This window comes from Schistosoma haematobium, chromosome 4 (assembly GCF_000699445.3).
Source record: "Schistosoma haematobium chromosome 4, whole genome shotgun sequence".
Taxonomy (NCBI): domain Eukaryota; kingdom Metazoa; phylum Platyhelminthes; class Trematoda; order Strigeidida; family Schistosomatidae; genus Schistosoma; species Schistosoma haematobium.
This window is the reverse complement of record NC_067199.1, coordinates 45562433-45576721: the sequence shown is the minus strand read 5'-3', so window position 1 is coordinate 45576721 and position 14289 is coordinate 45562433. Positions and strand designations below refer to the sequence as shown.

The 14289-nt window shown below is 36.1% G+C and overlaps 1 protein-coding gene across 1 annotated transcript; it reads right to left on the bottom strand.

Annotated features, from left to right (window-relative positions):
* Positions 1-1043: 1043 nt before the first annotated feature.
* MS3_00010998 (uncharacterized protein) lies at positions 1044-8005 on the bottom strand (the record flags this gene model as incomplete). Its single annotated transcript, XM_051219405.1, has 2 exons — positions 1044-1793; positions 7867-8005. The coding sequence occupies 2 exons, from the start codon at positions 8003-8005 to the stop codon at positions 1519-1521; spliced, it is 414 nt and encodes a 137-aa protein (XP_051067147.1). The 3' UTR covers positions 1044-1518.
* Positions 8006-14289: the final 6284 nt, after the last annotated feature.

Sequence of the window (14289 nt, the reverse complement as noted above, 5' to 3'; positions counted from 1 at the left end):
TTCTTATAATTAAAGTCGATAATGATGTTAGCGGGATATAGATTATTGTGGATTCTACTTCCACCCAACCTTGTTATTTGGAATATAATTACATTCCTATTTCACAGTTTATTTTTTTGGGGACTTATCGAGTGAAAGTGTTCAAGAATACTAAGCAATAAGAGTAGCGTTGGTGAGAGTAGTTTTACTCTATACCTGTGAAACCTGGCCTCTCCAAGTTAAGGATGTTAGACGATTCTCTGTATTTGATCATCGTTGTCTCCGGAGGATTGCTGACATCCAGTGGCAACACCATGTTAGTAATGCAGAGGTTGAGCATCGTGTGTTTGGGCACACAGACGATAATTCAATTGATGTCACTATCTTGAAACATCGACTTCGGTGGCTTGTACATGTTCGACAAACATCGTCCCAGAGAATTCCTCGTCGTGCATTATTCGCCGACTCTGGGATTGGTTGAAAAAAGCGGAGAAGTGGTCAGTGTATGAAATAGTGTTGTGGTATGAAAGAATGCTGTACAGAACTGGCATCTATTGGTCATTCACGACTCCTTGGTTGGGGTCTCAGAGATGGTGTAACACAGTGGCTAGAGACGTTATCAGATATGGCTTAGAATAGAAGCCACTGGTGATCCTGCTATAACTTTCTTCATAAAAAGTGTTGGTAACTTCTTTAACTAAAAGAATTCTTTCTGACTGTACCTTTCCGTTTCCCCCATCATTGTTATTATTTCACTACCATGCACTAATTTGTGGTCGTTATTGTTCTCTTTTTTTTCTTTTTATACACACCTTATATTCTTTATCTCTTCCTATTCTCATTATTATTATGTGGTGGATATATATATCTGGTGCCCCCCCTGCTCTTAATCCAACCGATGCTAGAAGATAAGACCATCAACTAAAATGATAAACATTTTCTTCTGCTCGAATAATGTCTTTATATACAGGATAAATATGATAAAACAATATATATACGTGATTGATAATTAGAGCATAAGGATCATATGTATTTCTTTTCATATTTAAAACAAAACAAAACAATCATACTAATTTCTTATTTATGTAAATGAACGAATGTTCAATTCTTGCATAACAACATGATCAGATCAATCTAATTACTAATATTAGATCATAGTAAACTTGAAGCAATATATAAATTCATTGCTAATAAGAATAAACGAAATGAATTCACATTGAATAGACAGAATACATGGAGATATTGCACAAATATGAAAGGAATAACATTCAATACAGAAAGAGTATTCAATTAACTAGAATAAATATACAATACAATTCATGGAAACAAACGAACAAACAAACAAACATAATACCTTGTATATTTTGATGAAAGTAAAGTACATCATTGACTTTAACTATCATTATCTATTTAGTTGCGGACGGGGTAGGGTGAGGTTGGTGTTGGGAGACATTTGTTTTTTTTGTTCTTTCTAAAGTAATAATGATAAAATAAACAACAAAAAGAAAAACAATAATAATAAAGTTTAAAGAAAACAAATCAATAAGCTTCTTTGTTGTTTTTTTCTTTTTGTTGATTCATTGAATAGTGTCGTTTGAATTTTTGTCGTTTAGTTAATTTTAAATAATCTGCATCTTTAATTGTTACATCAAAATATTTAGCTATACTAAATGCTATAATAAATGATAAAATAACAAGACAAATAAAAAATATATAAAATGTTTCTTCATCAAATATATCAGTAAATGCTGGTAATATAGATGATGCACGTTGAACTAATTCAGTAGCAACAGATCTTTTCTTTTTCATAATGTCTTATTTAAGAAAAAAGAAAAGAAAGAAGAAGTGATAAATGATCAGTTGAAAAAAAAAATTGAAAACGAATTGATGTTAAACATTAAGACTATTGAATGCTGGCTTAGCGGTTAAGAGTTCACGTGTAAAACTAAAGACCCTGGGTTTAAATCCTACGAACAGGATCGTGGATATCAGTCAGTTAGTGACAATGGCGCAGGTGCATTCACTCTTTGTATTCTCCCAAATTTTAATCTCCTGAATCCTCCTTGTCTCTTTTTTTCTTCCCAAATATATTTCACTGGATTATACTCTTTAAATAACATCTCCAAACCTTAATCTTCCCGATTACTGCTTATACTCTTGCTACCTCTACCACTATGAGATTTGAATCGACAACTGCATCTGTGTGTTAATGTGGTTGATAAGTTTGTTTTACATTGCTTCTGCTCATTCCTTTTCTAGTCTTCTGTATATTGTTTTATACTACTCATTTACATTCAGTAAGCAGTCGTATTCCTAACAATTTTCAAACTTACATTATAACGCAAGTTGTCCTGTAATATTCCGAATTGTTCACATATACTTATAACGTTTATTGTACTTGTCATTGTATTCATCATTATAATTACTGTATCTTAATCACTGTGGCCGTTATCCACAGTTTTGTGCATTTGTTTAAACACAACAGTTTCGATATTGCTTTGCCCTCGGTTCGAGTTTCGATTGCTCATAAACTGTTATCCAATTTAGACACAGCTATCGGCTGTCTTTGTACTATCCAAGCCTTTGCTATTTTCATTCTTGAAGGACGTCATCATAGAATTTTTCACGACACAGAACCTGATGTTAAACAAGGACGCTGTAATTCTACTTATTCTACTGGAACGCATTTGGGATTTGTACCAGTCAGGTTACATGGCTCCACAGGACACGTGGATACATATGCATTATTAGATAACGGCTCAGACACGACACTGCTACTTAGTGATGTGGCAAAGCAGGTGGGAATTTCAGGTACAGTGACTCGATTAAACATATCCTCTGTAATTGGAGCATCATCTCAGAATGCTGAATTTACTAATTTCGAGATTGAATCTTTAGATAAGACTAACCGAATAAGGATAGAAGGTGCATACACTATCTATAACCTACCTGTTAAAAAAGCAGAAATGCCACCGACCGACTTCCAGAAAAGATGGAAACATTTGAAAGGTGTACGGCTACCTACTATTACATGCGACAGAGTAGGGTTGTTAATTGGAGTTGACGTTCCACAAGCCCACTGGGTTCTCGATCAACGTATCGGAAAGCCCTAACAATCTTACGCTTTTGTAGACAAATCGTTGTGTTTGGAACTTCGATTTTGCGCGTATCTCAATCGGGGTTACTTGGACGCTTCGATAGAATTAACAGTTCTCAACTTTTGAGGTGTCTAGGCGTTTAAACACGTCCTTCAAGAATGAAAATAGCAAAGGCTTGGATAGTACAAAGACAGCCGATAGCTGTGTCTAAATTGGATAACAGTTTATGAGCAATCGAAACTCGAACCGAGGGCAAAGCAATATCAAGACTGTTGTGTTTAAACAAATGCACAAAACTGTGGATAACGGCCACAGTGATTAAGATACAGTAATTATAATGATGAATACAATGACAAGTACAATAAACGTTATAAGTATATGTGAACAATTCGGAATATTACAGGACAACTTGCGTTATAATGTAAGTTTGAAAATTGTTAGGAATACGACTGCTTACTGAATGTAAATGAGTAGTATAAAACAATATACAGAAGACTAGAAAAGGAATGAGCAGAAGCAATGTAAAACAAACTTATCAACCACATTAACACACAGATGCAGTTGTCGATTCAAATCTCATAGTGGTAGAGGTAGCAAGAGTATAAGCAGTAATCGGGAAGATTAGGGTTTGGAGATGTTATTTAAAGAGTATAATACAGTGAAATATATTTGGGAAGAGAAAAAAGAAGACAAGGAGGATTCAGGAGATTAAAATTTGTGAGAACACAAAGAGTGGATGCACCTGCGCCATTGCAAACGAATTTGAGCCATGTCATTCAGGGTCTCTAACCATCGGTTGCTATCATCTCGCGGTCCCCAATCAGGTAGTCTACACCTACCAACATGACTCAGTCCACTTGTGAGTGACTTCATGGATTTGTGCCATGTTTTGGTCTGGCCGCCCCTAGCTTTCTTCCAACCTACTCCTATACCACTGAACATCGCACGTCGAGGCAGTCAGGAATACGTAAAACGTGGATGTACACTATGTAGGAGTCTTACAATAGGACGAAACGGTCATTCAGTGCTTCCAGGTTTCCAACAGTGGTCTAAACATCAATCGGTTCATGATTTCAATCAATAAAAAAAAAACGATTTGATCTCTTCTAATTTGTCAACAACACCAAGCTAACTTTAAACTGGTATGGATTAATGGTGTTGAACAAATTTTTATAAATTATAAATTTGATTTAAACAGAAATAAATTTAAGAATTAATAATGTAATAATATGAAAATATATATGATATAATGATACGTTTAGGCACTATGCTAATATTTTACAATTACAAGACAGTGAACGAAAATACTATCGTCTTGTTTCCTATTCCTCTACCTAGAATTTAGTGACTGAAGCTTTTGACTGATAATCCCCAGTACATTAATTCAGAAATACATTTAAGTTAACCGATTGTATATATAACGCGAACTCATCTTAATCGACATTGATTTCCTTTTCCATGAATTATATTTGGTAATCACACAAATCCAACATATAGTATATAAACAATCTCTAATTTCATCTTGAAGTCTACGGTCATTGACAACTTATAGCATGTTACTAATCATACTGAATATAAAGAGGGTGATATGGCCAGAAATTGATCCAGTTACATTTATTCTCTCCGACTCTAAATATTGAATCTAATATCATCATAATTGTACTGTGTTAATTCCCCTCCTGAATTTCCATTTTGTTCATTTCTCCCTTCCCATTACGGAATGCTGTTACAACTTACACTAGTACATACGTCAGCTCCTCCACTAACTAACACTAATTGAATACATCTAAAATGCATTTTCAGCCGGCGTATGAAATGAACAATGAGTAGTTGAAACAAGACGAGAATAACGCGAAATAAAATAATAACAAAACGCGTGTCTGATTCAAGGGAGAAACTAGTCGATGAAAATAAAACATGAAGTTTATCTGTTTGAACACATAAATATTGGTACAAAGGGGCATCAAATACATATGCGTCACACAAGTCACTTGATTTGTGTGTGGGCTGTGATACTGTTCGGGTGCCCAAACCGAAGCAGGTGGTTTTCCTAGGGGGCCACAACCGGAGTCTTCGACCTAAACGTCTGATTCACAAAGCAGTGGAGCAACGTTAGGAGATGCACTCTCATAGTAGCCGGTAACCAACAATAGGTTCATACGCCATTTGTTCCCCTGGGATCCTGCAGCCCATGTGCACCATTGGTTTGGAATCAGGGTTTACCAACTACCCTATATGAGTCCTCCATATGCACCAACCCTGTTAAAGCGCCAGACATTCGCTTTTCTTCCTCTCAATTTCGTAAACAACACCCCCGCCACGAGAAGGCAGTGAGTGTATACGTGTGGCCATGTAAAAGCATTTCGAGAGGGAGAGTGGACTCTTCTCACCCTCGGCCGTGCCAGGACATTTGGGGAGTTGAACCCCGACTACCAGTGTGGCAGGCGAGCATTTTACTACTGAACCGCCGATGCAAACAAGTGCTCTATTATGTTCAAAATAAAATATCAAATAGTTAAAATCAGAGTGATTCATCTAGATAGGTAGCTTATTTCTTCCATAAAGTAGTTTAGGGTTTTCAACTTATGCGAATGTACCTTTGATAAGATTAAACTTATTTTTGTAACATATTTTGACTATAATCAAAATGAATTAAACTCCCTTGTTTTAGATTAGCTATGGTTTTCTCTACTTCATTAAGAGTTGAGAGGTTTATTTCGATATTCCATTCAGGCTCCTTAGTAAAAGTAGCCAACTAGAGGAAAGTTAAACTGTTCTCCATGGTGTTCTGCCTATCGTCTCAACCTTCTGGACTGATAGTGGATGATTATCCCATATTTTTCAGAAAATCTCACTAGCTCCAAAGATTTTAATAACAATCCCTTTGATAAATATGAAGCCTCAAATTGTATCTTCAATGCTTAATCTTTTCTGTTACCACTAATATTGTTGCTACACTTCCTACTCTGAGATTTGTTCTAACAAATTCATGTTGCTGCGCTAACAGGATATAGTAACTTGAACTAATATATATATGTGCCAGGTTTTACGTTGAGTATTTCCGGTTGACTACTTGATCGGTGTCAATCATTTTGCTTGATTTGCATGGATGACTGCTTACGTGAAATTATGCACCAAACAGCCCATACATAATTATAAACCATATCCAGAGACCATAAAAATAAACTACGGTTAAGTAAAATTAGTCAACGGACATTGAAGGGCCTCAAATTTATGGTGCACGACGATAGCCGAATGAAAAGAGAGCCTAAGGTATGTCCAGCGACATTTGTCCACGTTTTAAAAATACCGCAAAAGTAGTTGCACATTGGAGGGTATATCTTTTGACACCTGTTATATGACAAATTATAGTTTCAGGGTGTTCTCATCGTAAACATATCTACGCTAAGACCTCAAATAAAGGTTGACATAGTGTTAGGCGGAGTTTGAACGAATGCACACCATGTTTAAAGGTTAACGTGTAAACCTAAAAATAACAGGTTTAGATGATTTTACATTCAATCTTGTGGACAGCCTGATGTACACCGACAGATATCCGTATAATCACCGTATTTTTAAATAATTCAGACTTTCGACAAAGTCCAATATAGTAATTTCGGTTACTAGATGGATATGACCTTGTGTGATGAATCACAGATACTTCAAAGAGCCGATGAACATTATGTAAACACGTCTGTCCATAAATAAATCACCAAGACTTGAATTATTTATCTTGAAAGAATGCCGAGAGCACGTACTGGTCCTGTCCTAGAAGGGTTCTGTGAATGAACTAATTGAAGGTCTGGACACTAATTCTTCTAGTAATAGGTTCTAGGAGTCAGTTACTTGGTGAGAAAACCTATATGCCAGAGGTGTTTTGTCCGTTGCTGGCTTATGAACTAGCCTTCTCTCCTGAGTTTTCCTAACCCAACTAGGAGAAAAGAAGGATCAAGTCTAAAGTTACTTTTTCTTGACCCACTTAAAATAAAATTGCAACATTGGTTGATACATCTAAAATGTTTTAGACGACAAATGTGAGTGTAATAAATCATGCTAACTATCCTAGGTCACCTTGTACGCGAATCGTAAAATACATGCAAGGTTAATCCAAAGATCTTAAAATACAACATTAATTGAAATGATTCAATTAACAGTCTATCAATGGTGCTTACGGAGCACTGAACAAGATAAGAACTTTGTTTAACTTTGGAAGACTAATTACAAATTGACAACCGTGAACTATCCATTCTTAGTGGACATTAATGGAGATGACGACAAGAACTATTACACTAGGTTAGTGTACACTGACTCGAAAAATAATAAAATAGAAATAAATACAAGTGAAGCACAAAAAATAACTACAGGGCACTGAATAAAAGTTAGCTGTGGCGATATGAGTTCATCCTGAACGCACTTAAGAGCTAGGGGAGTGTGAACGAGGAAAGAACAAGAAAAGAGAGGGAACGACTAAATCAACACAGAATCCATTTGTAATGAAAGTGATCGACAACAAACAATGGTGAAGTATGACTAAGACAATCTGATAATTACGGCCAGATGTACTGGCATGGCATTAGGAATCCGTTACGATTCAGAATAGGAGTTAGTTGTAACGAGCAACTTGATCAGTTAGCTGGAATTGCACAATTCCAGCCGTCAGAGTAATTCCCCCGATGAGATGCATATGACCTAATTAAATTCCAGCCGGCTGATACTACTCAAATAGAAGTGTCGATACGATCAACCAATCGACCAACAATTTTTAAATCAAAGGTCGTTTCTATCTTACCGTGTTTATTATGTTTAAAAAAGTGACTGACTTTCAAACCCGACCGCGCTTTCCTTTTACAACCTTGAACGACTTGAAGAACGGCGGGAATCCCATATTTGAAGCGAATGAGATAGGTTGACTGCGTGTAGGCTAGCATGGTTCTCTGGAATTCACATTATAAAGTGAAGTGTCATCGTCTGAAGACCTCAAAATAGTTACTAACATCAACTTTTTTTCTTTTTTCTTGTAAACCTTATGCTGTTTGCTGTTGTGTAATATTTTTTTGAAACACATCTGCCGATTAATTTTGTTGGAGGGCTAATTGTAGCCGGTCAAGTAAGTAATATGATTGAAGATAGTCATGCACAATTCTACAGACTGATTGTCTATGCAACACATCGTTCAACTAGCGATAATCACTATTTAGAGCGACCCAGCCAAATTCTAATTTAGATGGCATCAAACACCAGAAAATTTCGCGGAAATATCACATTCCATTTGATTTTTATCAGGGAGGTACAGAGTGAACTTATCCGCAACGCAACCATGTAAACTTAATGTATCGCCCAGGATCATCTGTGCGTTCAAGTAACCACAGATTTTGTCATTTCATAATGTATTTTTAGTTAAATAACTAGATTATGCAGTTAATTTTGCTCTGTTTTTAATTTTTATTCGCCACGTCTGACTGCGTTACACTGTACCTCCACTGCACGCTGGGTTGATATCTCAAGTCATAGTGAGTTTATTCACATAGCTGATTGTTTCCAGATAGACTGTCAGTGCATGATTTTACTGAAGAAAGGTTTGTTGTAAACTATGTTTCTATGAACAACTGCCTGTTGTCTTCAGTATGAAAGCAGTATATATATATCCTTCTTTTTTTCTTAGGTAAGTTCAACTGGCCTATATTTCGTGTTTTGGTTTTATCGGCTTAATTATGTCCATTTAACTACTTTGAGCAACATGTCTGTGCAAATGAAACAATAACTATGACACTTGCTTAGTTTAGTGTTCTTGGTTGTCGTATAATTCAGTTTAGTTGAAAGAATTATGATATACTTAAGTATAGTGCTTGAAGCCTGTAACGAAACAGATCAGTTTAGTAAGTAGAGTTGCCTGTTTCTAATTTGTATATGGATTCAGATCAGTCTGATTAAGAATAGAAAAAAACGTGCCTTTGATGCTGTTGCTGTCATACATTATAAGATAGCGATAAGTATGTTTGGTGTTTATTTCTAAACTGTACATCTATCACTGACCATATTTCATGATCACTGTCATTGAAAAATTTCCCCAGCAATAACATCGGTAGCAAGATAGCTAAGTGTCTGAGCTTTTAGTTGCCCGCAAAACAACGGTATAGAGTCTTAGAAGATGAGTGTTTTGTGTTTCAATTAAATACAGCTGACTGTGGAAAAATGTTAAGAATCTTTTTGGCAACTGGGACTTTTAGTTTACCAGACACTTGCTCTGCTTGTAAGTTTTCTTATGGTTACGGTACTTTTCGTGTTCAGAAGAACCCCACCTCCCCTTCGGTTTAATCTATCAGCCCTACTGGTTATGAAACCAGTCAACTGGATTTCACTATCTAATACTTCTGACGTTAACCAAGTTTCCGAGACAGCAATAACGTCCGGTTTTTCTTTATCCGCCACTGACTTGAGCTCCGCCATTTTATTTAGTAGGCTGCAAGCATTGGTGTAGCATACCTTTACGTCTGTGGAGAGCTTTCCCTTGCCACCCAGAGTGGCTTGGGGATCGTTTCGCTCCGAAGTTTTACAACTTGAAAATCCTTAAGAACAAGGTTTCGTTCCCCGTTTTGGCGACTTTCATTTATTTCCGCTTCTGCAGCTCGTCTCTTAATACGATCTGCTAGGCTGAGATCCTCACAGACATATATTCCGGATCCTGTCAGTTTACGTGAATTACTTAGAATCAGGTTCCTTTCTTCCACGGTATTGAATGTAACCTTCAGGAGGCGGTTTTTCGGAGGACATTCGGAATCCACCTTTTTTCCTATTCTATAAAGCTTACAAATACTAACTCCTGAAACTGTATCTGGGAGTAGTTTACTTAATGATGTCTTAATATGATTGAGATCGTGTTCAAATCTCGTCTTTGGTTCAGTATCTGAAGATTCTCTTATCTTATGAAAAATGACTGATCTCTCAGAGAGATCTGTCTTGTCACGCAGTGAGGATTTTTCTTCTGATAGCACCCCTTACAATGCCTTGCTGACCAGCTGCGTTTTGCCTACAGTCTTTTTCTTCCCATTTCTTTTTCTCCTTACTGAAGTCCATTTGTTACTACTCAGGACAGCCACACTTGGACTAAGTGAAACGGTAACAGTTTTATCCAGATCTATTTCGACTAGAGGTGTATGACTGCCGATGTCAATATCAAGCGACACTTCATTCCTCGTTAATGTCAACGGAGATTTCACGTTCCCGTCAACCGCAGTCAGATGTTTAATGGGTCCAGTAGCAGCACTTACTACACTGACACATCCTTCATCGTCAGTGCTCCTGTTATCAGTGCTTCCGTCATCGTTTTTCTTGCAGGTCAAAGCCAATAGGTTCATAGCCTCCTGAATTAGTACCTTTTTATCCGTACAGCAGAACATACAAAGCCAATGCGAGTTAGGCTTTGAGCATCTTTTGTAAGCCGTCGGACTTAGGCGTGTACACATTTTGTGGTACCACTTTTTACAGTCATCACACTGCATTCCCTCCTCAACGGAGAACAAACAATTTGGTTGCCCACATTTGTGAGTCTTACCAACCATTGTAATTCCATTTAAAAGGTTTAAAAACAAAAAATGATCACAATGTGAACACAAGTGTTAATCAAGGAGTAAAAAAAGGTACTCAGGACAAAATTTAGCAAAAAATTTCAAACTTTAACCAAAGTTTCTACACATAGTTCATTTTATTATCTTAAGGAGAGCAAGAACAAATATTGGCGCAGAATAATATTAATTCATTTTATTTCGTTAGGTTCTCATCAGCTGCTTACAACCTAAATTATTTGAAATTCAAATTATTACAGATATTGACATATTCATACATAAGAGTGTGATTAAAATCAATACATGTGTATGATGATGTAGCGTAGACTCAGAGTTAATGAGCTCATAAAATGTTTGATTCGAATAAATAAATAAATAAAGTTAGAGAGGGAAAGTTCTGGAACATTGAAATAGTGATTAGAACTGATGAAAATAGATTAATGGTAATGAAGAAAATATGAATTGAAATCAATCAGTTGTGTATGATGTAATTTAAACTTCAGAAAGACTTGCAATAATGACGCAATAAATAAATAAATAGGAGCAAATGAATAGAAAGGGTGGGGTTTATTGTTACCAGGGTAAAGAAAGATTTATTACTGTCTCTTTTTGCATACATAAATCTGGTTTTAAACGTTTGATTGCTAACGCTTTAGCGAATTTCAAAAGGTTGGAGTTTGATTGTTTGTTAATTACCCTGAAGGACTTCAGTATATCAACTTCATGTCCCGTATCAAGGAGATGTTTCGCGATAGCACTGTTGAATGCGTTCAATCCATTTAACGATTAGCCACCTATACACTAAAGGATTCATTTATATTTGCTGATAGCATGAATCACATAAATATTGCCGGTAAGTTTATAGTTTCTTTTGATATAACATCTTTGTTTACAAAAATACCACTTCTTGAAACCATAGACATAATTTGTCAACATTCTGACATCCTACCTCCACCAGTACCAGAATTCAAACGACTATTACTCATTTGTACAAAAGATGTTCAGTTCCAGTTCAACGATATCATATACAAACAAACCGACGGTGTAGCGATGGGAAGTTCGTTAGGTCCTGTCCTAGCAGATATTTTCGTGGCTAACCTCGAAAGAACCAAACTCAAACGAGCGATTAATGAAATGACGTATTATTCGAGGTATGTTGATGATACCTTCATCGTATGTAATAATAAACAACATGCAATAAATCTGCTAGAGTTTTTCAACGAAGCACATCCGAATATCCATTCACTATGGAACATGAAAAAGAAAACAAGTTCCATTTTTTTCGATATCGCGATGAAAAGAAGAAAAGATGGTACAGTTCAACGTTCAGTTTATAAAAAGGCACATGGAATGGTAGTTATCTTAATTTCAATAGCTTTTGTCCAATCAGTTACAAAAGGCACTGGTCAAAACACTGTTTCACAGAACAGAAAGAATATGTACTTCCGGTACACTAGAAGAGGAAGTTATGAATGTTAAGAAATGTTTAAAGAATAACGGATACCCACTGAAATTTATTGGGAAACACGGCAAATGTGAAGATAAAAAACAGAAAGAAATTATAGCAAATAAAAAGCCTATTTTTATTCAACTTCCATTCAAAGGTGACGATGTCACAGGATCAATCAATATGAGACTAAAAACTGCACTGACAAGAACTTATCCTGCAGCGAAATTGATCGCCCTGTCCAAAACAACATGTTCTTTGAGACAATCAAAGGTCGACAGGTATTCTTTCATGTTACCACCAACTGTGTATACAAATTTACATGTACCTGCCAAAGCAGTTACATTGGTAGAACAGAAAGGAGAGCCTACGTCCGATTCTAAGAACATATTCCTAAAAGTTTAAGGTTAAATGGATTGAACGCATTCAACAGTGCTATCGCGAAACATCTCCTTGATACGGGACATGAAGTTGATATACTGAAGTCCTTCAGGGTAATTAACAAACAATCAAACTCCAACCTTTTGAAATTCGCTAAAGCGTTAGCAATCAAACGTTTAAAACCAGATTTATGTATGCAAAAAGAGACAGTAATAAATCTTTCTTTACCCTGGTAACAATAAACCCCACCCTTTCTATTCATTTGCTCCTATTTATTTATTTATTGCGTCATTATTGCAAGTCTTTCTGAAGTTTAAATTACATCATACACAACTGATTGATTTCAATTCATATTTTCTTCATTACCATTAATCTATTTTCATCAGTTCTAATCACTATTTCAATGTTCCAGAACTTTCCTCTCTAACTTTATTTATTTATTTATTCGAATCAAACATTTTATGAGCTCATTAACTCTGAGTCTACGCTACATCATCATACACATGTATTGATTTTAATCACACTCTTATGTATGAATATGTCAATATCTGTAATAATTTGAATTTCAAATAATTTAGGTTGTAAGCAGCTGATGAGAACCTAACGAAATAAAATGAATTAATATTATTCTGCGCCAATATTTGTTCTTGCTCTATTTAATTTAACCAAGGTACTTTTAGTTAAAGTTGACCAAGAATGCTTTTAGTGCAATAAGTACCCAAAGCAAGTATAATCACAACAAGTACAAAAATCACTGCCCCTTTTTTAAACGCTGGCTAAAAAACATTTTATTTGTTATTTATCTATTCCACATTTCTGACTAAATTCATCACTATTTTTTTCATTTAGAATGAAACAGGAGTGAGCCTTCACAGACCCTAAAAACTGTTTCGCCCTTGGAACTATGGCCCTATGGTACTGTTTACGGTAGACCCAACGAACAGCAGATTATAAAAATGGTGCTGTACGTCTTTTTTAGTCTCACAACTACTTCCAGTATTTTTTGACTTCTTTTACTCTTTCGTTTGGAAAAAAACAATAAAAACTGCAGCTTAACATTACCAATACAACTTTTAATCGGGAACTTGGTTTAAACCTTTGTTTGATTTTTGATTCTTAATGAAAGTTCTTCAATAAATTTTTGAATCTAATGCTACTTTGTTTTATCTACTTAATCGTTGCAAGAAACTTGTGATAAGCGAGCCTCTCAGCACCTAGTTCATGTGTTTAAATGGTTGTGGACGGAATGGAAGGAGCTTTCGCCTAACAGGCTTTCGTGTCTAGTAGCAGGGGGTCACCAAAACCTCCAAGCAGGAAACTAGGTATGTTAACAATAAAAGAGGAAAGAGGAATTGCTAAATCATAGTATGATACCATCCTTAATCCTTAAGAATAGATCCACTTGCCTCTTAGAAGACTCCTGGGAAGTCGTTTGGACTAGCTCGTCGGGCAGCGGATTTCAGAATTTGACAACTCCTAAGGAGTAGATGTTGGGTCTACAGTCCGTTCTGCTATGTTGTGTCTCTAGCTTCTGGGACTAAGCTTAAGTAGGTGTTTTAGGGGATGTCCAGAAGTGTCAAGGTTATTGTAAGCCATTAGGTCACCTCTAAGACGTCTATACTCTCATGAGTAGAGGTTAAGTGATTGGAGGCGCTCTTCATAAGGTGATTTGGTGCATAGCTTCGTCATTTTCTTGGGAGACCTACAGACTCGGGTCCTCTCATAGCATATTCTAACCACCAAGGGTTGTCACGGCAGCTGATGGATGGACACGCGTTACACATCCTAACCGTACCTGCGTCTCATCTTATAGCTTCTAATT